This window comes from Neodiprion pinetum, chromosome 3, assembly GCF_021155775.2.
Source record: "Neodiprion pinetum isolate iyNeoPine1 chromosome 3, iyNeoPine1.2, whole genome shotgun sequence".
Taxonomy (NCBI): Eukaryota; Metazoa; Arthropoda; class Insecta; order Hymenoptera; family Diprionidae; genus Neodiprion; species Neodiprion pinetum.
In genome coordinates this window covers 29,019,312-29,043,185 of record NC_060234.1, presented here as the reverse complement: position 1 = coordinate 29,043,185, position 23,874 = coordinate 29,019,312, and the positions used below count along the sequence as shown (strand labels likewise).

The 23,874-nt window shown below is 41.4% G+C and overlaps 3 protein-coding genes across 14 annotated transcripts in view; 1 reads left to right on the top strand and 2 right to left on the bottom strand.

The window, feature by feature from the left end:
* Positions 1 to 12,530, top strand: part of FMRFaR (FMRFamide Receptor) — a 28,532-nt gene extending 16,002 nt beyond the window's left edge. For 6 of the 7 annotated variants that reach the window (XM_069134479.1, XM_046616548.2, XM_046616546.2 and 3 more), the window contains 4 exons: positions 468 to 1,427; positions 3,110 to 3,378; positions 3,596 to 3,785; positions 7,718 to 12,530. In XM_069134479.1, the coding sequence (XP_068990580.1) occupies positions 1,122 to 1,427; positions 3,110 to 3,378; positions 3,596 to 3,785; positions 7,718 to 8,332 (1,380 nt within the window). In that variant the 5' untranslated portion in view covers positions 468 to 1,121 and the 3' untranslated portion in view covers positions 8,333 to 12,530. Of the gene's footprint in view, positions 1 to 234; positions 379 to 467; positions 1,428 to 3,109; positions 3,379 to 3,595; positions 3,786 to 7,717 lie in introns of all 7 variants that reach the window. The other variant, XM_069134480.1, reaches the window with a different exon arrangement.
* A 3,139-nt stretch (positions 12,531 to 15,669) lies between these two features.
* LOC124214411 (uncharacterized) lies at positions 15,670 to 17,687 on the bottom strand. The gene is made up of 3 exons (XM_046616681.1): positions 16,842 to 17,687; positions 16,675 to 16,737; positions 15,670 to 15,953 (listed from the first exon to the last, which is right to left on the bottom strand). The coding sequence occupies exons 1-3, from the start codon at positions 17,685 to 17,687 to the stop codon at positions 15,816 to 15,818; spliced, it is 1,047 nt and encodes a 348-aa protein (XP_046472637.1). The 3' UTR covers positions 15,670 to 15,815.
* A 1,336-nt stretch (positions 17,688 to 19,023) lies between these two features.
* The window catches only part of LOC124213790 (uncharacterized), a 47,815-nt gene continuing 42,964 nt past the window's right edge, over positions 19,024 to 23,874 (bottom strand). For all 6 annotated transcript variants that reach the window (XM_046615435.2, XM_046615438.2, XM_046615436.2 and 3 more), the window contains exon 2: positions 19,024 to 22,350. In XM_046615435.2, the coding sequence (XP_046471391.1) occupies positions 19,786 to 22,350 (2,565 nt within the window). In that variant the 3' untranslated portion in view covers positions 19,024 to 19,785. The remainder of the gene's footprint in view (positions 22,351 to 23,874) is intronic.

The window sequence follows — 23,874 nt, the reverse complement described above, 5'->3', positions numbered from 1 at the left end:
GACTGAAGTAGCGACTTGCCAAGTTTCAGCAAATATTCAATTCTCCAATTAGTGATGAGATTTAATAAGCAAGTGACTTCAAGTACAGTTTTTAAATCATCGATTCGGCTTTTTTCGAATCAAACCGAAATTTTTAAACACGGTCTACAGGATTCCTAGATAATATAGAAGCGTGAAATTCGCACTGCATTATTCTCTATTCCGACAGTAAAAATTCACAAAAATTTCCAACAGTCAAGATTTCATTCACCCTCATCACGAATCTCTGATCTCTTGGTTCCTTCATCCATTTCTATCTTCGCATTCTAAGACCGAAACATCCGAATATTCACCTATATTTTCAACAAGAACAATTCAATTGCGGTTAAGTCTGATTAGGTGATGTTGATTTCTTTTTTTAATCTTCCGTTCCCCCTAACGGCCTACCTTTTTTTTAATAAACTAATTGAATCCGTGGTATTTTGCAGATCATAAAGCTGAACAATGCAGAGCTTGGAGGTGGATGATCCGACTTCGAGTGTTGTGGCCCTGCGTCATGTGATCAAAGAATATACTACGCTGATAGAAAAATTGAGAGAATCGACTTGAGAAGAATGCGTGAGATTGTCTCTCGCGATCAGGACTAAAATGTGCTTATTCCTTTACAAATACGCAGCGAGTATATTCGTGTGTAACTAAAAATCAAGCATGACCGCGTTTCGAATCGCGTTGAGTAAGTCGCATAAATTTAAAAGGTGATGATCAACGAGGAAAATATCACGTTACGTAAACTTGGGCCTAAATCGTACTACGAGAAAATTTCACCGAATCGAAGTTTGTTTCCAATTAATCGGCAATTTGAAAATTTTGCGATTAGCGCGCAGATGAACTTACCTAGTGTTAGCACCTGTGTTTCCGGCAAGAACAATTCGTTTATTTCCTAATTGGAAAAGTAATCGTCTCACTTAAAATCATACGCTTAAAATTAATTTTTCCGATTAGCGATAAATATCCGGTATCGTGTGTCGCGGTAATCAATGAAAATAAGAGTGAAAAAAGAAATAATAAAATAAAAAACATGCATTGGACAATCATTTGAAAAATCAGCGAACTAATGCGGTACGCTGAACCAAAGTATCAAAATGTCGGAAGTATACCCAGTGAATAGTACGTCTTACTTTTCTTCAAATGTAACGAACGGATCTACGGAGAACGATACTTCGGAATATTTCACGACCAAACAACCGCTGGAATGCGATACTCCGGTAGGAGAGGGCGCCCTTTTAGAATTCATCACCAGTGGTATTCTACTGAATGTGGTGGGTCTGTTCGGATTATTCGGCAACATCATTTCGATGATCATACTTTCCCGGCCCCAGATGAAATCCTCGATCAACTACTTATTGATCGGCCTAGCGAGATGCGACACCGTCCTCATTTTAACTTCGGTAAGTTTCCGATGTTCCATTAATCTTGCATTATACGTTTGTACCGAAACCGTCTTGCAAATTTCGGGGAGTTTTTCTCGTACCGAGACATTTTAGAGCATCGCAGACTTTACGTTTGACTCGTTTCGTAGCTTTTAGATGATACATTAGTTGCACAGAACTTCTGCGGGCACAAGTTGAAGGCAGTGAAAAAGACCGTTTTGCAAAAACGTTGGTACGAGGTATGATTACATACCTGCACATCTGCAAGGTTATTAATTTCGAAACTTCTCGCTTTTATACCAAGTTGTCTGTTATCCTACTCCCTGGAGTATGTAGCGCTGTGTGGAACGGCCCTGTAACTCTGGTACAGCCATTAATTGCAAGAGTAATTCCAAGCTCGACGTTCGTACAACGTTTCGAAAGCTGCAGGAATAAAGCTTGATAGATTTTTGTTTAACAAGATTCTTTAAATATATCTTCGATACTATCCGAGGAAGATTTCTGGCATTCTTCATACACCCACAGTCTTGGGTTGTTTTTCAAAAAGTTCCAAGTACCGCGTATTTTCAACATTATTAATAATATCCCGGGACGGTGACGCCTTCCACTGTCTTTTACGACTTTCCCTGACTTTCCGGAGACTGCTTTTTATTCACCTTCCCAGATATGGATCACGTTTTATCGCCTTTCGCATCCTCACGCGGCATTGTCGCAAACTTTTTCCAAGACTTTCGCTAAGTCCTTTCTTCTTGAAGTTTCCACACCGTATGAAATGTAACCACGTGTCGCCATAGATCGGAAGACTTCCATCGAGTCATTTACGAAAAATCATTCATCCGCGAAGTCATTTGCAGTCCTGTCTTTGCCGACTCTGCATCATTAAGGTCACGCGGTTTCTGATTCTCCACGATTTCGTACGCGAATCGGATTTTTTGCATGGCTCCCTTGATTGGACTCTTGGGATCACGGACGCTCACCGAAATCTACTTGACCCCAGCAATGACGTTCGTTCTACGGCCTACCAATTATGCCACGCAATTTCTAAGCCGCCGCCAATCTCAATTTGTTCCTTGATTACAGAATCGATCGATTTCACAGGCGATTATCTTTGAGAGTAATGGCAGCGCTTCCTTTTCCGGTATATCAACTTTGTCATGCCTTATGCAGGCATGTAAACAGGTCAGAATTATAACAACGAACGAGAAGCAGTCTCAGTTTTGGTCATCTTTTTGTCTTTCTAGCGACGACGATAAGCTCTTCCAATCTAGAAACTTCCAGCATTGACATGATCCAATTTTCCCCGTGAGTTTTCACTTGACGTCAGTATGCAAACAAAAGTTTACGTGGCACACCAGGACGCCTCGGTTCCTTCATGTATTCACACGTGACAGTGATTTAGATCCCTGGATCTTGAAGCTCATGAGCTTTGGACTTGTAATTCATTCCGCCCGTGTATTCAGACTCAGACTCAGACCGATTATTATTATTTGTTCAGCTGTCGGCTCACAAGCCCAAGGAACTTCTCTACCCTGCACCGAAAATCCTGATGTACATACGTCGCACTTGTACCGGCGTGTCACACGCGTAAAGGCCGTATAAACTCGATTGTTTATATCACGTCAGTGAAGTTTCATACCCGCCCCACTAAACCCTGTGCAAAACATCGACAATAATCCAATGTTTTCACCACATTGTTGCAGGTTTTCCTGTTCGGACTGCCGGCCATCTATCCTCAAACCAATGTTTTGTTCAATTACAAGTTTTTCGTCTTCCCAAGGCTGGTGAAGTTCTTGTATCCGTTGGCCACGATCGCGCAAATGGTCTCAGTTTACCTCACCTTGACCGTAACTATGGAACGGTACGTGGCCGTCTGTCATCCCCTGAGGGCACGCTCCATGTGCACCTATGGCAGGGCGCGGATGGCTGTCCTCTGCATCATCGTCGTCTCTGTAATATACAACATACCGAAGTGAGTGACAAGATTCGACCAGCTGATCACGACCGACTTTTTTCACCTGAAATTCAACCCGTTGAGGGTCTTTTTATCACTTCGTCTCCGCAGCTTTTTTTATTCCTCTTATTTGTACCGCACTGGAATACAGCTGCAAAAATAGACGATCGGGGATTCTTATGGAAATGTTTTTTACTTACGGTCTGTTTTAACGACCTTTTTCCACTTGCTCCAGATTCTGGGAAATGACGATCACCGAAGAGATTCACTGGAAGTACAAAGTGCCGGTATATTGCGCAAACGCAACAAAGATGAGGGTTGACGAACTATATCGTACGATCTACATCAATTGGATGTACTTTATTTTCTACTATGCCATTCCGTTTACATTGCTCACATGGTTTAACATGGAAATATATCGACAGGTACGTAATAAACGATCACTTATTCGATATATCGCTGTCATATTCGTGTATGCCAGCGTTGAATTGAATGAAACGAAACTACGATTGAACAAAAATTGAAGTCAATAAGATTTATTAAGAGAATCTCCTCCTGACTTCGAAAAATAAAGATCCTTGTCAAACTGAAATAAGTATAATCCGAGTGTTAATAACTAGGGAAAAATAAAATGATTGATCAATCTTCTGATTGAAAAATTGTATTGTTTGTCCAAGCACAGAGTTTTTTTAATATATTCTCTGTGAATCGCGTGAAATTAATTTCAAATACCATCATTATGTTTTTGAAAAAGATACAAATTCGCTGATTGTAACCAATGGTCATTTTTCACGCAACGTGTTTCACGATTAACTAAGAAGCTGAGGACGAAATTCACCTTTGCCGATTTTCAGGGTGTGAGTCACGAACAACATGAGTCACGATTCATGGAAATAGCTCGGACGGTATGATTTAGGCATTTGACAAAACGACGCAATAATGAGATTGCTGGGGGGAGGCTTTTCAGTTGCAGTTTCTAAAGTAAAAATGTCGCCTATACGTTCGTCAAGGAAATACTGATTTAATTAAATCTAACTCGATGCAAACGTTTACCATCATCAATTCGTTTGCTTAAACACTTTTTTAATTTATATGTCTCGTACATTTTTCGTGTAATGTGACGAATATACCGTGTTATTTTCATGAACGTCCCAATCTTGTATCCTACGCACTTTCAACGACTATCGTACAAGTATGCTAAACATTTCACCGGATCTTCGTCAGACTGCTTATAAATGTCGAACGGTCGGTTCTGTTCTTCGATGCGACCACAATCGCTCGTGAAATACTGTTAAGACATTCCTTACGAACAAAGCCAACCTTACCCTGTAGTCAGGTCATAAAACTTGATTTAAAGCAGTCAATCATTTCCCTGAAATGCTCATACCTTGTATCGTCGGCTACATTGAGGGTTAATTTTGACCTACGCGGAGCAGGTAGCTGCAGCTTCGCGTGCTGCAGACAACCTTTGTTTGAAGCACGTCGTACGTACACTCGCTGTATGAGAGTGACGAACACTGACAACGTACTCGTAAGTTTTAAGTGCCCCTATTCTTGATAATAGACACCGTGGCGATTGGAAAGTTTGGTAGGGTGAATAATGAGACCAAGACTAGAAGCCTAGACTGGAGGTCTTGCTCGTTACCTATTCGTTGCACCGTTCAATTCTCAAGTGTACCTTAAAAATAATGATTTAAATGTCGTTCGGGAGGAATGTTAGTGAAAAAATTTGTCGAATCCTTAAGATAATCATAACAGGAACTTTATATGCTCATGTTGGAATATGTGCTGTGTGTTGTGCAAGCATTGCTAAGAATCATCAATTTTACTACCGAATGCCGCAGCATAATTAATTCGTAAACGCGTTACACGAACCATGAAAACGAAATATTTCCTGATAAGGTTTGCGCGTAAATTATCTGTACTGGAATATCGAAAAAGCGTTCCAACTTCAATGAGTATTATGTATAGACCTAACCTTAATTCCACTGACCCAAGTAACGGCCTGCGAGTATCCCTTCGTATTGAGACGGCCTCGTAAAGTATGACATTGTCACCTCAAGTTGACCAAGAAGGCCAATCACATGGGACAAACCGTTGCAACCGCTAACCCGCGAACATATATGGGTAAATTTTCCATCTCACGTTCGTAGTTATTTTCTGCACGGAATACCCTCGTTGTCATTGATCCTCCCTGAGATGAGGTGCCTTTGGACGTTTGTCAACGTTGGGAATGTTTATCGACAGTCGATCGGGAAATTTGAAAGGGTCGAATCCTTGCAGATTATATCACGAAGCTCCTTTAGTGTCCGGGCTCTCTGCTCAACGAAGGATTAATCTTCGGAAATTCAGTAACTCTTTGTCTTTACTGCGGCGTGTTTAGAGACTTGAAGCTTTTAATAAAGCTTCCACCAGCAGCAAGGGATCGTTAGTTAGTTAGAAAATCCGGCATGTTGGCGCACTTAAGAAATACCATTATTCTTGACACCCTACGTAAATCAACGATGATGTACCGCAGACCACGCGGAGACGATGGTCAACTCTGAAACGAATATATGCCTGCACGCAGGTACAAGATTGTGACAAGCATGTTCCATCAAGCAGACAGCGGTTGAGTGATGAATGAAAAAGTTCGCATCGCGAATCGAATCATAGCCCGAGTTCCTGAATTTCGTCAAAATGAATCGCAGCCGGATATCGCTGACTTTCGTAAAATCTGAAAGAAATTCTTTTTCATTCCGTCGTTTCTCGGTTGAAAAACGATGGGCGAATAATCAATTCCATATTTCATCTTGTCGATATCATGACATGTTCCTTCCGATATTGCTTTTGTCATGAAATTTATGTGTCCAACAGTGAGACTCGCCCGAAATTCATTGGTGCTTCCTTCCGGAGCTGCAAAATTCGTGCCAGATATATGTTGAGATTTCAGTTCACCACTGTACCTGAATTTTTGCACACCTACGATAGCGCACGGGTAGAAAAATAAGATTTTGTTATTCCAAGCTTTGAAGGACGAGCATCCTGCACGAATATCCTTGTCTGTGAAACTAGCGCGTGTTTGCACCATCGTAAATATGTTACGAATTACCACACGCCACATGGGTCCCGCTACTCAACTTCTATTCTCGCAACGGTGCTCGGATACAAATAAGGTTGTGAGATACAAAATTCTTACGTGGCGAGGAGTGTCCCTTGGGAGTCCTCGCGTCGTATCCTTAACACGCTTTCATTGCTAGAACCAAAAGCCATTTAATTTAGGAGCTCGAGGTAGTAAACACTTCTTTCGACTTTTGTTCCTCCGGACCCTGAAGCTGCTCTCTACGTCTACCGCGGTATGCTTCTTTACAAAAGACTCCAAGCTTTGTATATATTTTACTCTTCGAACGGATAAGAGCGTGTCATCGTCATCGATCACTTCCTGACCCAGCGATTACAGCTCTGCGCAAGACAAAATGCAATCGTTATTTTCGTGGTCTGCGAACGTCCTGTTATTCAGCTACGGACAAAATTCCGTTCAAGTTTATCTCGGTCAATGCCGCGGAGTGATTTCCTGGAGACAAGTTGATATTCCAGGCCATCGGAGCAGCTCGAATGCAACTTCAACTCCTGATAAATGCAGTAACTTTTATCATCAGTACCGCGTAGCGTCGCTGGTGAAAGATTTCAGACATTTTCCGACTGAGTTATATCTTTTTTTACGATTAATCTGAACCTTCGCCTGGGGTCGTAACAAAAGATTTTTCCCGCTGGTATTGCCGTGTCTATCTTTTTAACCAGTCTTGATATACCTCCGGAATTCGATTTATTTTCCGTTTTTTCCTCCACCAAACTTATCGATGAAAAAGAACGATAGTTGACGTAACAAATAGGCACTCGCGTACGTTTTCTGCTAACCTATTATTCCCGTTGTAGTCTGTCATCTTTGGATTTCTTATCCGCAGAGGAAATTAACAAGCACTTCATTTATCTGGTCCCTGCGGCCATTGGCGATATCGAATTGCGTCGGGAGTTTTAAATTAAATCGAAGAAGTTATAGCAACGATCGTCGGGAAACAAGATTAACTCATTTTACCGGGACTTTGTTTTACTTTGTCGACAATCTTGACAAAAGCAGGTAGAGCTGAAGTAGAAAGTTGTAAGGATTTTAACGGTAAACTGTGAGTTAGGTTTAAAGCAGCATACGAGAAGCTGATTCCTGTGTGTTTCAAAGTGGAACACGAGGCTCGTCTAAATGTAAATTTCACGAATGTCTCGTACTTTATTTATCACAGTTGGTACAAGGTGAAAACGCGTTATTATCAGAGCTTTTTATAGAAGAAGTAGTAATCCAGGCGTGGAACGATTATTGTTTCAGGTGAGAAAGGCAAACAGAGAGCTGCAGAATCTGTCGCATCACCAGCGGAGAGAAATTGGTTTGGCAACAATGCTGTTGTGCGTTGTGATAGTCTTCATAGTTTGCAACATAATACCACTAGCGACGAACATCTGCGAAACCTTTTACAACAATATACCGATGTGGCTGGTTCAGATTGGAAATCTAATGGTGACGATCAACAGCAGTGTAAATTTCATAATCTACGTGATATTCGGTCGGAAATTCAAGAGGATCTTTCTCAGGTTATTCTGTAGCTCTCACATATTCGGCGCGGGTCGAGACAGTCCGGAATTTCCTACCAACGACGAATCCGTCGTAACCAACGTTACTAACATCGAGTTGCGAAACTCGATACGTCGCTGTCAGGTGCACAGGTCGAGCACGAGGAACAGCAGGAACAATAACGTGCACCTCTCCAACGGCAATTCTCACTCCCGACAAAGCCCCAAACCCAAAGTGTGGTCGGCCACTCCGGCACCCTGCGTATATTATCCGGCCCAAAGCCCAGCGAGGAGTCCGAGTCAAATGTCACGAACCCTAAGTGGGCAAAACGGCTGGGACAAGAACAATGTCATGGAGACGGTGATCCAGTAGTCAGGGAAAATCCGAATATTACGACACCGATGTCGATTCCGACGCCCCCCCCAAGGACTCTGCACACGATTCTTCTTCTCGGCGGTGTCAGCTTGACCCTCTTGGCAATGCGCGCGCTGTAAATAGCACCTGGTAATAAAACGCGGGGAGGAAAATATGTCGAACCGAGTCGCGACGGTACAAAGTAGAGAATGCGGGAATGTACGAAGTAAGAAGAGTAGCCGAATCGCTTTGTGGAAGAGAGTAATTTTTGTAATCTTCGAGACAGGGTGAGGATCGGTATAATATCCGACTGTAACGAGAGCTTTGAGCATTTGAACGAAACGGCAAGTATTTATTGGGAAAATTCGCCAACCTTCGCAACGTTCAACGATTTATGTGAAAATTTGTAGCTTGCAGTCTTTGCCCATTGTCAAATAATTGTCTCTAAAATTGTGTATGCAGCATTATTCCATTGTCGTGGGATTCGGAGGAATTCGCAGTCACTTTCTTCCTTCCTTTTTCCTCACCTGGTAGGTTGACCTTTAATCTCCACGTGTCGAAATCCCCGCCCTATTTTCAGGACAGCAAGCTGTGTCGAAGTCGCAGAGAAGTCAAATGCGATATTTGAAATCGATGCATGTATCGGAGTCTGGCAGACGACAAGGTGCGTGAAAAAATAGAATTTCTTTCTATTTACTATTTTGACGACAAGTAGAGGCGCCTGATATCCCCAGAAAAATTTATTTTTATGTTCAGTAGTTCTCAACTCCGGACTAAGCGTTGATTACTTCACTCAACTTTAACACGGGAAGCACATTCAAAAAATCTCGTCAATGAAGCAGAATTTTTTTCAATGTTACGCATGCGGCATGATAAAAAAAAATCACACGCGAACGCAATTATCAGGCACCGCTAATTCTCATATCTCAAATAACACTGCCCGTGCACATATATGACCGGATTCTTCATGTTTTCCTCTTCTTCTTAGTCAATATTCATAAAAATCTTACCGGCCTCAATCACATCTACAGAAAATACGCCCTCCGCATATGATTGAAAAAGTTTTCATTCGATCTAAATTCCATATCGAACAATTTTCAAACTGTACCAACTTCAGCGAGTCTGAATATAAATATTAAAAAATCTTATTTGTCCAGTTTCACCGTCGGAACATTTACAACGCTTTGTTCAAATCCAACGAATCGACAATATGACGGCTAGCCGCGAAGCTCGAGGATAAATTTGCAGTTTCGAATAAAAGTCTTGCGTCCGAACAAGGTTGTTATGTTCATTCTATGTTTGATCTATGAAAAACAAAAAGTTCACACAAACCGCACTCCTCGCTGGCAACTTATAGTTACAAATATTTTATAAGCGTAACGTATCTACGCATGTAGTAAGTCTTTACTTATATACAGCTTCGTATAAATTTTACGTGGATATCTGTAAAATATACTTGCCGTGCTATTTATTTACAGCGCTAACGTAAAGAGGTAGTAAATCACGCCAAAATCGTTATAAACTTGGTAACGATCCACTAAATAGACTGATTTTATGTTCTATTATAAATTATCTACATACGTACTTCTAGCTCGGTTATTACACCCTACTACTCGATACTATATGAAATGAATGTTTTACGTAACGTGTCATGCTGATAATCGTCATCATTCGACGCGACACTTGTGTCACCATTGCACGTCTCTGTATATTAAACATGTAGTGGATCGCACAGCGGTCAGTTTTTCTTCAACAATCGTTAACCGGACGCACGCGAAGACAGAGACAATTTTACAGAATCATTCGGAAACCAGAGAATTTTTTCTGTAGCTAAAACTGTGAGAGCAAGACCTTGAAAAAAGAACAGAACAATATTGTCACGAACCATTTTGCCATCTACTACGACTCCGATTTTACGAAACGTGAAGCCACCACGCTCGATACAAAAACAAACAGTATTATTATGATTATTATCCAAGAATAAATAAAAGATAAATCAAAGAAGTAATAATGATTCAGCTAATTGTAAATAAGCATGAGAAGTAAAAGATACGTACTGCATTAAAATATAGATGTGTATGTCATATATATAATTAATAATACGTGATTATAATTACCTTACTGAAATTTGAATCACAAGACAATTGCACACTTTGTGAAACGAGACTCGGTTCATTTGATACTTCATAGTGCACCGTATGAGATTCCGTAAATATGATAGCATTGATCTCTATTCGTTCCTACGAGTACGCATCAATTAATATTATAATTTTGTACATACTATGATACATAAATGTATATTGTTTTTATAAATTAAGTTTATAAAAATTATAAGAATCCAATCTTGAAGTATAATATAAATACATTGTATATTATATATATTGTGTAAAGCGTGCCGCTAATGCTACCTCAAAAATCATGCAGTTAGATACGGCACCTTGTAAATAATCAACTGAAAAACTCAAACCGCGTATATAAATATACAGGTATATAGATATGTGATGTGTCAAATTTGAAGATCTGTTGGTGGGTGTCAAAAAGTGCAGCGTAAAACGATATATTCTAACAAAGAATTAATAACCAAAATCTCGTAACATTACATTCAAGACGCAAAGCGCATGCCATACTGTTGTTTAATGATTGTGAGATGTGTGTCGCTAGATGATCGAATCAAAATTACGGTCACTTAGGCGAGACATATAGAAAAAAAAAAAAAAAAAAAAACTCTTCACCTACCTCAGCGTATGAATGTTAATTAATTATGTGGTCAAAGACATGTCTAATAAAATGAAAGGTCGGTCGATGCGTCGATATGTGTCCTGCTAAGGAGATGGGGTACAACAATTTGTCTTTTATCTGTCAGTGTGATACAAATTCCTGTGTGATCGCTAATAAAAGGAAAATACTCTGCGGAGGTAGAATAACCGCGGGAAAAAAAAATCTCTTTCTTGTCATTCATTCGTCCATCGTCGCTAATTGCTTGATATGACGCTTAATTACGCTTTCATCAAAGATTCAGAATATTCAAAAGGGTATAAAATTTTAATAATTCGAGAAAAAATAAAACGTAAATATATATTTTACAATATAGATATGAATTATATGAATATATTGTACTGTATCGGTATACGTGTATATATATATAACACATATGCACAGAGGGAAATATGAAACGCTCTCATATCTGTATAAAAGAAATCTAATATCTTTTAGTCCTAAAATTTCTATTTCTACTATCAGTACCTATATCTAAATTAATTAACATAGTGAAATTGGCATTAAATTTCGCGCAAAAGACTCAAGGTGTTAAATCAAAATGGTCTACATTAGATACTTGCTGTACTTGAATTTACATAATCTTGTGTGACCCCAACTTAAATTGTGTAATGGTAAGTGAAACTATTGCCTAAAGTTATATTCGACGACCTTTTCGCGGATTCGTGACACAGGTGCAATGGCGCCTGTGCGTAGGCAACACTGTTTTAATTCATGTATGGCTAGCCAAATATTGATCACAAAAAGTAACTCGGATTGCCTAAAAACAGGCGGATTCAGACTACGTGAATTCTTTATAGGTATAAATTCAGTGCTCATCGTCGAAAGACGACAATTCATAAACCCTGAACAAGAGCTTTCAGCCATTATGAACCTGCAATCGTTAATTCCAATGGCCTCAGCTCGCATTAATGATGAGTTATTGCTTACACGTAATAAAAACTGACAATGATGTAAGACTTTTTAAGTAACTTTAATTCGTTAAGTGGATGCCATAGTCAGTCTTTACCAAAAGAGTAAGATATCACTGTTCTTTACCATTATAGAAGCGTACACAACACGGATGTAAAAATGCCGCGGTCAGTGCAGTTCTACATGCAATTCGAAGCAAAGACATCTAGAAACTTTGTCATTTCCTGCGCGAATAATAATTCAATTACAGAAATATATTTTTTGCGGATCGTTGTTGCGCAAAATAAAACTTCTTTTGATTTTCTTATTTAGTACTACTGCGTGTAGAATTGCGCTGATCGCCGCATTTTCACAACGGTGATGCGTAGACTTTGATTATAGTAAAAAACAGCGACACTTTACTCTGTCAGTAAAGACCGACGATAGCATCCTCTTAATAAAATTTTATTTCAGTTCGTACAGTTTTAAATTTTGTATTCGGGTATAAGTATCAATGTATGTATATATACATGAATGAATATAAGTAATTTTCAAGCTAATATTACAAAATTTATCTCACTTATTCACCGACATTATTCCAGAAATACTCTCTGAATTTCATGATCAACTGGGATGAATACGTAAGTGAAACGCCGTTAAAGGCGCGAACAGCGACGTCGAAAAAATCAAGGTATCAAAATCAAGCGAAATACGAAGAGGATCATGAAATTGCTGAAACCTAGTTCTCCGAGAATTAATAATCTGTCAAGGTGTGAGTCAAACTATTTATATCATTTAAATGGACTCCGCTCCCACCTAGTGTTTAAAATTAAAGTGAAACTCTGCTTCCTCCTACTCCAACATCGAAATAGCTTGAGCTTTTGAGCTGATTTTTTTTTTTTTTTCCATAGCAGAAAATTTGACAGGGACTAGAAACCATGAACCAAATAATCTCAGTAATAACTTGATCGCAGAATGTAGAAACGGCATGTCGTAGAATAGAAACCATTCAATCACTAAGTGTAAGTATAAGCTTATTACAGACACAGTCTAGTTTACTGCAAGTCCAATTTTTGGCATCATCATGTGTAATATCTTACGTATAGTTACTTCAGTAACTGCGCGACATGACAAATGAACCACAACTCTTATTTCAAAATATTTTCAAATTATGCAAAAAACAGACTAAATAACATGTGTAGGTCTACTGTAAAAAATATTCAAGTCAATAGTTCAGACTTGTATAGAACTGCATTAAATTTGCACACATTTTTACTACAATTGTGGGACAGGGTGTATTTATAATTTATTCCAGTAACGTTCTTAGAAATTGCTCAATATTCTATCCTAGATTAGCTGTGGAGTTCAGGCGATGTAAGCCGAGTAAACGGAGTTTTCTTTACATGACGCGCATATCGTGTGAATTGCATGTCTCCAGGCGTCTGTAGCTTGACTGTGAAAAGTTTTTTAGTATATAACACGTACACGCTTTGGATACATGAGACCTTGCCGCGTAAACTAAATTTTTTGTAGCCCATCTGACAGACGTCTGAGACAACATCGCTACGTATCTCAAATACCGAAACGATAAAATATTTACGTTACAAGTTTTGCAGTGTACAATGTACATAAATATGTACTATAAATGTTTTAATTGCATTGCAACTTTAATACTTTGAGTAATTTATGAGGATGTTATATTTTTCGCACATGTCAGTTCAACGGGCGCTGGTGACAGTTGGACTAGAATGACCAAATACGTCGCTATCGATCCGCCAAGCTGAAAACATACTTCTTATTAAAATTCCTATAACGTACGTTCTTATGAGAAAATTCATAACAGACTTTCCTCGTCGGTTATTATTTTCAAATAACGTTCAATTGCAGCAGATATTCCAACCCTGTCATCGGTTACTGATTGACTGAATTTCTTGTTCAAGGTACAAACATCTCACGGATCTAAAGATAAAATCAAGAAATTACCCTCATCGATACTTACACTCTGTACCAGCGCAAGATCCAGTTGAAAAAATCCAAGAGGTGAAAAATGAAGCTGATAGTGTATCAGTTGATGAGAAAAAGAAGACACCTGGTACATAAAAGACGATTCAGGTTCATTCACGCCTCGCAAACACACTCAAGAAATCAAAGTTTGATTTTGCAACCAAATATCACTTACCTCCAAGTGTAAGTCTTCGCAGTTAGCAGTCAGAGAGTTGAGAATCTTCGTGGTCTCAGTCGCCTAATGTAACAAGTAAGCTCGTCGAGAAAACGCAGAAAATGATCAAGCTAAGTATATGAACTATCGATGTCAGATAATTTTTAAAAACAGCGTGGATAATACCTGCCTGTGCGACGGTTTGATGACAGCAATAAGCTGCGTATACGACAACAGCGAAGCCATACGCAGAAGCGACGATGGATGTGAATATTCCGTTGGTATCGGTTTTTTCGCAGGGTGAAGTTTGGGATCTGAACAGAGTGTACAAGGCGTTAACCGTGAACATAAAATTTGCCGGAACACAAACGAGCATTTGAAACCCGAAGGCATCCATGATGTTTCGCGAGATGAAAAAGAGCTTGTTATGAACGACGCGAAGCTGTTGTGTCAGTTTTATCTCGTCGAAAGCGACGCCCTGGGAATGGACTGGTCCACCTTGCAGGCGCTTGGCGATAAGTTCCAAGGTGCGATTAATCAACGCGTAACGCTCACCGATCGAGACAACGAGATTGCCGAAAAAAGACACTACCACATTGATCACCAGCCCGGGATATATGGAACTCGTCATATTCAAAATGCTCATCGGGTCCGATCGGCCAAAGCTCGCAAGCAGTATGCCGAAGAGTCCCACTGACACTGTTAGGCAAATTAGTTGCCTGATGACCACCGTTCTCAAGTTTAATTGTCCGGAACAAACTTGTCCCAGCTCTCGGTCAAGAGCCGTCAAGGATGAAACAACTTCCGTGTAACGCGCGTGGCCCACCAAGTACCAAATGAGAACGTGAATTAGCAGGGCGTTAAAATGGACCAACGATATCATTTGATCAACGACGATCGGTAGGTTGGTAACTATCTCTTCGCCGTGATATTGAAAAACGTTATCGGTCGACAAATAAGCTATCGTTAAGTACGTAGAGGACACTGCAATTGTGTAAGCTGCTCGCAGTTTTCGTGATTCCGCGTTGCAGTGGCTGAATATCACACACGAGTATCGATAAGGCCACAAAGCGGCGAAGAAGCCGGTCGGACGAAGGAGTTCCCGAATTTTTTGACTCATGTTTCAGAGCCCGATGACTTCGCTCGTCTTGCGGGAAATTGCCTCTTCGCGCTTCTGCACTTGTTTGTTAATTCTTCGAAGCCAGCGAGCTTGTTTAGAGGACAGCTGAAACTTTGGCCGTAGGCGTAAAAGCACCCATCCGTTACGTAAACACCGGTGGCTAGTCTTGGACAAAGAAACCGAAGTTTGCACAGCAGTCAGCCCCTTCGTCACTCATTAATGGTATTCGTAATAACCATTGTATTTCATTTTCTACGGGACATTGGCGGTGGGAGAGTCGTCTAATGGCCGATGACGATAAGTGGAATGAAAGCCTTGTGGCTGAAATCTAAATGTCAGCATTAAATTGATTGCCGCAATGTGAATATATGTATAACGTGAATTCACGAATCCAGCAATCCCACCGCAAGGTATGAAAACAACGTATTGTTAGAGTGAAAAAAATTTAGTAAGGCTTTAATTTTGTAGACAAGCCCGAACCGTAATTGCGAAATTTGATTCTGCGTGTTACTCACGTGTTCGAAGATCTTTGATACAACCCGAAAATCGAACTTATTTTAGGAAATATTTGATCCACGGTTGATTGAAGAGTTAACGAAGTTATCTAATCCCGAGTCATGCGAATTTTGACAATTCTGTGGCACCGTTCCTATTTGAACTAGAATAATCAGGTATGTTGCAATCGTTTCAACAATCTGTAACAGATAAAATCAGATTATAATACAAAGTGACTTGTGTAAAGCGTGCATAATTAGCTCTTTATTGCTAATCCAGCGAGCGACAAATTTTCGGTAATAGTTATGCAAAAATTAGATTGAAATTTCATTGGCAATTAGAAAAGTGATAGTGCGTACGATTATATGTGCAGGCAAAGTGGAAATCATCAATTTTTTAATGAACTAGCAACAATAAGAAATTTTATACATACGGTTTCGACAAAAGTTAGATCCATGCTGAAGAATCCACACGCAGAAAAACTGAGATCGTAGTGAATCAGCTGGAGGGAAAATGTTGCGATCTAAACCGATTTAGACATACCTAGATTTTGATTTGAACATTCGAGTCTTTTTCTTTTAGATGCGACCATCACGAAGAAACTATGTTCTAAGAACGAAATTTGGAACTCTCGCGTATGTTCATGCAAACCGGTAATTAGAGTACATGAAACTTTCGAATGATTCTTAGGTGAAGTCGTTACTAAGTTTTTGGATAATTTTTTCCTCGCATTTTTATGTAGCAATTTTCATTTTCAAATAATTATCGTGAAATTCCAACTCTTGAATAATATTCAGAGGAAAATACCGTTTAACAGATTTTCGATTTACTTTAAAAATGACAAGACGACGTACTGTGTAAATTTTCAAACGCCGACTGGATATTGGGATAGTAAATTTTACAAAACGCTCCTCGCCTCACCTCTAGACATAAATTCTCATCGACTACGGTGATCTCTTGTATCAGAGCCGCAGTTCTCTTGGCCTGGAAAATGTAAAATAACTCTCGTTCACAAGTATAACGAGTCGAAACGAAGAGGTGAAAGAATATGATTATTTTGCAAAGAACAATTACGATACTACAATTACCTGATCGCATGTGCAACTGCAGCTGAATGCGGCGAAGTAAGCCGGGCCAAGCTGCAACGAGAAGAGAAGAAGATACGCGAATGCCGGCAAAGACGGAGATCCGCAAAGCGAGATATTCGCCAAATAGAGCTTGTACAGTTCTCCGATGGCAGACATCAGAGTTATAATGCCGAGAACTAAAAGCTGGAAATTAAAAGCCAGCTGAATATCCTCGGCTGCGAAGAAGAGCTTTCGATGAAGAGCACGAAGTTCTCGTACAGCGGTAACCCATTCCGAAACGATTTGCCGAGTGTTCGTCAAGTCGTAACTGTGTTCCCGCAAAACCGTCTTCAGCACCGAGTTAACAGCCTTGTAGCGATCGCCAATAAGCAGGACCAGAGAAGCGAAGAACCCCAGTGTATAAAACCTAACGAACTCGTGAAAGTGTAAAAAAATCGAGCGAAATATCGTGTGCTTCGACACTTGTGGTTCGTTGTAATTCACATCGATCCAGATTATTACTCCAGCTGTTACCAGAGGAGCACAGATGAGAATGATGAGCTTCCACGTGCTTGAATTCCGGCTTGGACATTGTCCGAACTTTGACAATTTCTCGTCGACTGTTGCAAAGGTCGAGATTACACGATGAACTCGACGCCGACCTCGGGTTATCCAGATGGTTACTAAAAGCGGTACGATTAGTGCGTCAATAGCTATTACGAGATAGTGAATGGCCGTAGAAACATCGGTTGGCGTTCCTGGTCCGGACCGCGTGTTGGATTGGTTGTGAAAATATAGCCATGTCGTTAAATAGCCGGCAATTGCTGACGTGCTGAAAACCACGGCAAAGGATAAGCTGGAACCCATCCAATGAAGATAGATCCAGCCGAAGTATCTGATGGGCCAAAAAAAATCCGTACGCCACGATATTTGAAGATTTTTTATAACACCGACGTGGAACATGCCGATGAGTGATAAGCGCAGATTTGAGATAAAAGTTACAAAAATAAGTATCTCGAACAGAGCACAGATCATTCGCGTGCTTCTCCGTAACTATTGAAATTACGACTGAATGTTCTTTGTGGCAAATATCGATGTATTCCCCCCCACTATTCTAGGGAGTTTGTTTGGCGAGAATGATTGTAGCAATTTATTTTCCACGAGTTTACCGAAGCATTAAAGCGTGAAACGTTTTCGGAGCTTCGACGAAAACCTTTGAAGCGATTAACTATGCTCTACTGTATCCTGTAATATCGGGTCATAATTACAATATACGACAAGCTTTAAGCCGGTCAATTTTTAGGGTGAAAAATAAGGCCAAACTGTTACGGTAATTTATTACTTACCTTGAATTTCGGTACGCCTGTTTCTCGTCAGCTATTAATGGTTGTAACAATTGCGTTCCAACTTGTTTCGTCCCACGATTATTACCGTGGCCATAATTATACGCAAATAAATGTTTTCAACGTTTGCCGACATCCACATCTGGGAAACTGTCTGCATAATTCATAATTGGTTAGAAGAAAATGAATTGTACTCTTGGTACCTGCATGAACGGTTGCAATAACAAGCTTGTAAGAATACAAGTGAGAAAGAAAAATACTGTTTTACGTCATTATTTAATTGTAATACTGTTTTATTCTTAGGCTGATTGCAATATATAACAAAAGCTCTCTATTTCAGAGATCTACTATATTCAAATTGAAATTGCTAGAAGCCAAGACTACAATGATCAGTCTAAGAGAAGTAATTATTTTCCAAGTATTTGGGACATTAGAGAGATCCAGTTTCACGATAGGTATGTGGTCTTGCACCTTTATACTGCACATAAACGTAAGGTGAGCTTTGATTTTCATGGTGCAAATGCAAACAAAGTTAAGTTGCTTCGGGCATGTGAATCTGCTGGGTCGGTACTGAGAATCCTTCGAAAGATACGAGCACACGTTATTTCAACAAGTATCTAATTGTTTTGAGTACTGTTGCAAAGGCTGTTCGCAGTTAGAATGCTACGCCGGCTACTACCTAAATTCTTTTATCTGGGATTATGATACGTTGCCTCGAGCCCAGTCAATTCCGGAAACTCATAGGAATCGCCTATAATCTGCGTTCCTACAGCCGAAGAAACTCTCATTAGTCGCTTCGTGGCATTGAAAGCTGGAAGGGGAAAATCCAGAGATCGAGAGAGGTGAAAGTGAACGACCAATTTTCATTTATCACGAAAGCTATTGTATTTATATTTTTATTTCATAAAATATTTTCATAGATTTATAGTAGAATCTTACTGTACAAAATTTCTTTAAATGTTACGTATAATTTATTGTGGTATAGGTATCTTCGTATAATGATATGCGTATTATAATTGGCAAAATGAAATCTTAACAAGAAAAGCAAACCAGTCTGTACACATCTTGGTCGAAAACGATGGAACTAGGACCATTTTCTAAATTCCACCACCGCACGGAAAAGATTCCTGAGGTATGTAGAATCAAGTTATCTGTACAAGGGTTCTCAAAACTTAAATACTACGCAACAGTGCGCGACCCTATAAGAATGATCGTTTTACCAAAGACAGTATCGGAATCACATTTTAAGTTATACATATCGTCAATCATTCCCTATCTCCTAGCTTTTATTTACACGCGTCTAGGGAAGTGATGAGAGTGTTACTTTTATTTTCTTTTTTTTTTTTTTTGTTCCTTTAGTTTTTTTTTTTTTATTTATAACGTTATTAACAATGATTTGAAAAGTTACGAAGTCAAAAACATAGAAATCATTTTCTTTTTTACAACCGCACACATTTCATAACACCAACCGGGCCTTCAGACTCTCAAGTTTACAATTTTATTTCTTGGAAGCGAAAAGTTTTTCAAACATCTCGTAACACCACCGTGAAGTTCGACGCATCTAAGACAGAAAGTCTTCTCAAGGTTTGCATAAAGGAAAGTCTTTTGGACTGAAATCAACCTCAGACAAACGGACCGGTCCAGTGCTTGACGTGAGTGTGGGTGGAGCTCATCCCAGCCATCCCATGCCTCTCCATCACGGCAGTTGCTTTAATCTTATTCTTGTACTTCACATCTTTCGGCTTGAGCATGCTCTTGTGATTGCTCAGCAATCGGGAAGGAGTGAGGATGGATTTAGTACTTAGTCCAGTGGCCTCAAGGAAGTGATCGTAGCCGCCATTTGTGTTTGCCTCTTTTCCCTTTGCAGTGGTTTCGATTTGCGTGGCGAGTATCAAATCGTTGAGCCGTTCCGAGCCGTCGGCCTCGGGCCGATCGGGGTCATCGAAGAGATCACAATCGTCGAGGTTGAACTCCTCGAAATTTTGCCTAATATCATCCTGGTCGTAGTCCAGGTGTGATTTCTCTTTGTCTTTATCTTTATCCTTGACCAGAGTTCGATCTTCAGCTTCGCCGATTTTGAACTCCTCGAAGTGTCGAACAATGTTGGTTACCTTTGGCATTCTTCCAACTCCGTCGTAAGCGTTGTTCAGGTTTTGTTTCGACTGAAAGGAGGATCGTAGACTATTGAATTTGTTTTTGTGGTAAAACCCGTTCTGCAATTCGTTGTTGTTAATTCTCGAAGATTTGGAGCTTTTCTCGTCGTAGGAAAGACTGCGAACGGTTTCCACCTTCGGAGTAACAGAGAAATTGAAGAGTTTCTTGTCGTGCTCAGGCGTGCTGTCGCCCCCTCCCTGCTTCTTGTGCGTTTCATTGATCAAGAACGAAGGACTCGGTATCTTCTTCAATATTAAAGTATTGTTTTTGTACTGTGGCTTTGGTGGCAAAGTTGGCGGTGTCTTAAGTCCAGAGCTAGTCTCCGGCAGCGACTCTATTTCCTCGTAATCTAAATTCTTAGCGATTGTCAGTCCTTTGGAGCACATTTGCAAGCAAGTCTTCTCCTCGATGCGTTCCATCTTCAACGGTGGACTGGAAGTGTGAATCAACGAAGACTTCATCAAATCTGCACAACTCTTGAGCTTCTGAGGACTCGCGATCGGCGTATCGCCCGATGCTACGGGGTCGACTTTTGGCTCTATGATCACTAACGGTATCGCTTTAGATCCCTCAAAATTCACGTTCGAAGGACTAAGAACATCCGCCATCGTTTCCCTGGCCGACTCATCGATCGGCTGCACGCTCCTACCTCGGAAATCTCTCTCCGAAGCCGGGGACGCAACTCCTGACGCGTTAATCCCGTTGCGTTCCTCCACTTGCAAACCGTCTCTGTCAAGGGCATGATCCTCGGAACTTCTCCTCTCCATCTCGGAACCGACGGATTCAATGTCGGATAGCCTCGCGGGCTGAAAGCGAACGATTCTTCCACGGTGTTTGAACCTCCTTGGTACCGAGAGGACGTTCTCTTCCTCCTCCATGTCTCTAAGTAGGATTTGATTAACGCATTCCAGAACCGAGTTGTGCTTGCTATTCGGCTGATAAGCGCGGTGCCGAAACACTTCCTCACTGGCTTTATCCTCGTCGGGATCGCTGTACCAGTTGCCACTGTTCTCCTCAAGGCTCGGTTCGATCGTCTGCACGGCCTCGACGCTATCGGATCCGTTGTTGATGTTATTTTTCGTGAGTTCAGTCGACTTGTTCAGTTCTTTGTCCGGATACGTAGCGTTCTCGTAAACGGGTTCCTCGTCGGATATAAAATGGCAGTCCATGCCGTCATCCTTGCTCTCCGTCCTGGTGACTCCGTTCCCTCTGAGCTCTGACATCTCGGATTCCGTCAGCAGTTTTTCCCTGATAGCCTCGATATTCCGCTTCGGTATCTCCAGCCTGTCGTCCACGTTGACCTCGTTGTCGCTGGACAAAAGGTCATCGGCAACGGCGATGGAGTTGCACCTGGTGGACTTGTTGAGCGTGGAGCTCGGCGACACGTCCGTACTTTCTCCCTCGCAGAATCCCTCCGTACTCAATATCGACGGACTGCTGTCCGTCGTCGTCATCGAGACGTCGGTTATTTCGCTCGATGTAATGCTCGTCTTTGATACGTCGCTCTCCGCGAAGCTGTGGGCCTTTCTCAGTCCGTGATCTTGGTCCGAGTCCTCGTTCAGTTTCGTTATTATCTCGCACTTTAGGGTCCTGATGTCCTTGCTTAGACAGCTGTCGAATCTACCGCCGTCGCTCTTGCTCGATATGCTGTGACGATCGTTCGACATAATTTCCGACGACTCGTCCCTGTCGAGGACATCTTTGCACACCGTGTTGTCCCTCTTGCACTTTATGTAATTCTTCGTGTATCTCCTCAGCTTCGCTATCTCCAACTGCTGATTACGGATCACGTTGTCCTTCTCGCATAGCAGCTGTCGTATCGATTTCTGCTCCTGCTTCAGGCGACCCTCCACCACCAAGAGGGCCCGAAGTATTCGGGCGAGTTGTTGGTCCCGCAATGAACGCTCAGCTTCTTGGCCCGCCGTTCTGTGATCCAGCTCGCGTACCAGATCCCGGCACCTTTTCGTCGCGAGCTTTAACGCTTCTTGAGTCCTCTCCAATTCCTGCTTCAAGGACCGCACCTCGCTCTCCATCTGAAACGAAGAAAAACATCGGGCCGTTAGTAGTTTTACTCGGCGAATCTTGGCTGACATTTATCGGACGTAGAGGAATGGATACAGGCTATTGAGTCTGCCTAATTGTAAGACAAAAGGGACAACGAGCTTACGAGCGGACGCAAGATAACGCTGGAACATGTGCGCGTAATGCAAATGAGAGCTGCCTAGATAATGCCTGTAGTATGTGGGTAAATTATCATCCATTGAGCGGTAACCGTAACGCGTGGATGAACCGATTACCATAGATTGCAAGGACTGTTTCTATTATTAATCGACGGAAGCTGGCTGCTTCACGCATAAATCATACGCTACGACCATTATTAATATTTTCAATTTCATATCATGCCGGAGCTCGTGATTGACCGGTTAGTTTTGATTCATGTTTACCCGTAGATCACGCAACCTATAACTTACGGCGGAGGCGGACTTGGTTTGAATATTATTTCTCACTCGGTGTGGGTTATGCCTGCTGCTGCATCAAATCGTGACGCAACTGCAGAAGCGGTGGATAATTTACGTTCGATATCAAAACAAGCCGCACTCGCTGTCGCTGCAGGCGTCGATTAACATCGTGCGCGCCTGATATTCGTGTCTCTTTTTTTTTTTTTTTATTTATTTATTTTTTTTCGCATGTTCCATCGTATTTTCGGTCGAAAGCTGATAAAAAATGATTGCCGACAAGCCGGGTGTCTCGTTTGCAGGTGACAATAGTTCGGGCGACTTTTGTCACGCTGGCAAACAGCCGCCGTAGAGACCGGGTGGTGGTATTTCCGGACCTACGTGCACGTAGGTAAGTATATCTGGGCCCCGCAGAAAGAGCGTAAAGGCACAGCTGTAACCTATACAGCGTTGCTTTTAAGTCCAGGTGGAAGTCGAGGCAGTATGTGGCATTGTGCAACCGGATAATCGCCTGCGAGTCTAGTCGACGCGAAGTGGGGTTGAACCCCATGTTGAGCCAATTCGGAAGGGAGACTAACACAAGGCGCGGTCGCAACTTCCACGACTTGAACTTCTTCCGTTCTCCGGGGCCGGAAGCAGCCTCTTTTTACGTTTCATCGGACCGGGTTACCTGCTCGATTTATCCTCGTTTTCTCGCAGACATAGGTTACGGTATGGATAGGAATACGCGAACGGCATGCGCCGAATCCGAAAATGGGTCGGCCGGCTGTCCCCAAACTCTGGCGTTACATGTGAGGTACAGGTACAGCGGCAAACGACCGTTCACCGCCCCAAGTGAGTTTGGCATTCAAAAGACGTGACGTCATTGAGAGGCAGCTGCCTTTAAAGATTTCAAGAACGGTTCTTTGGTGCCTCGGTGGCACGCGTCTGAATACCTATCCCCGAGTAGGCATGAATATTTATCATTTTTATCCGTGTGTGGGTCTGGCGACCGGAGCTGTTTGGCTTTGCGCGATGGTGAATGGTCCTGGAAGTATTTAGATATGGCGGTTCGTTAAAACAGAAAGTGTTGCAAGGGATAGTCTCCATCCGTTGAACGCT

Bases quoted from the DNA above. Each gene is read 5' to 3' on its own strand.
- LOC124214411 (XM_046616681.1), bottom strand. From the start codon at position 17,687: ATGGGTTCCAGCTTATCCTTTGCCGTGGTTTTCAGCACGTCAGCAATT. The intron at 16,738-16,841 runs GTAATTGTAGTA...TACATTTTCCAG, and splicing joins GCAGTTGCACATGCGATCAG to GCCAAGAGAACTGCGGCTCT. The intron at 15,954-16,674 runs GTGAGGCGAGGA...TATCTGTTACAG, and splicing joins ATGAGAATTTATGTCTAGAG to ATTGTTGAAACGATTGCAAC.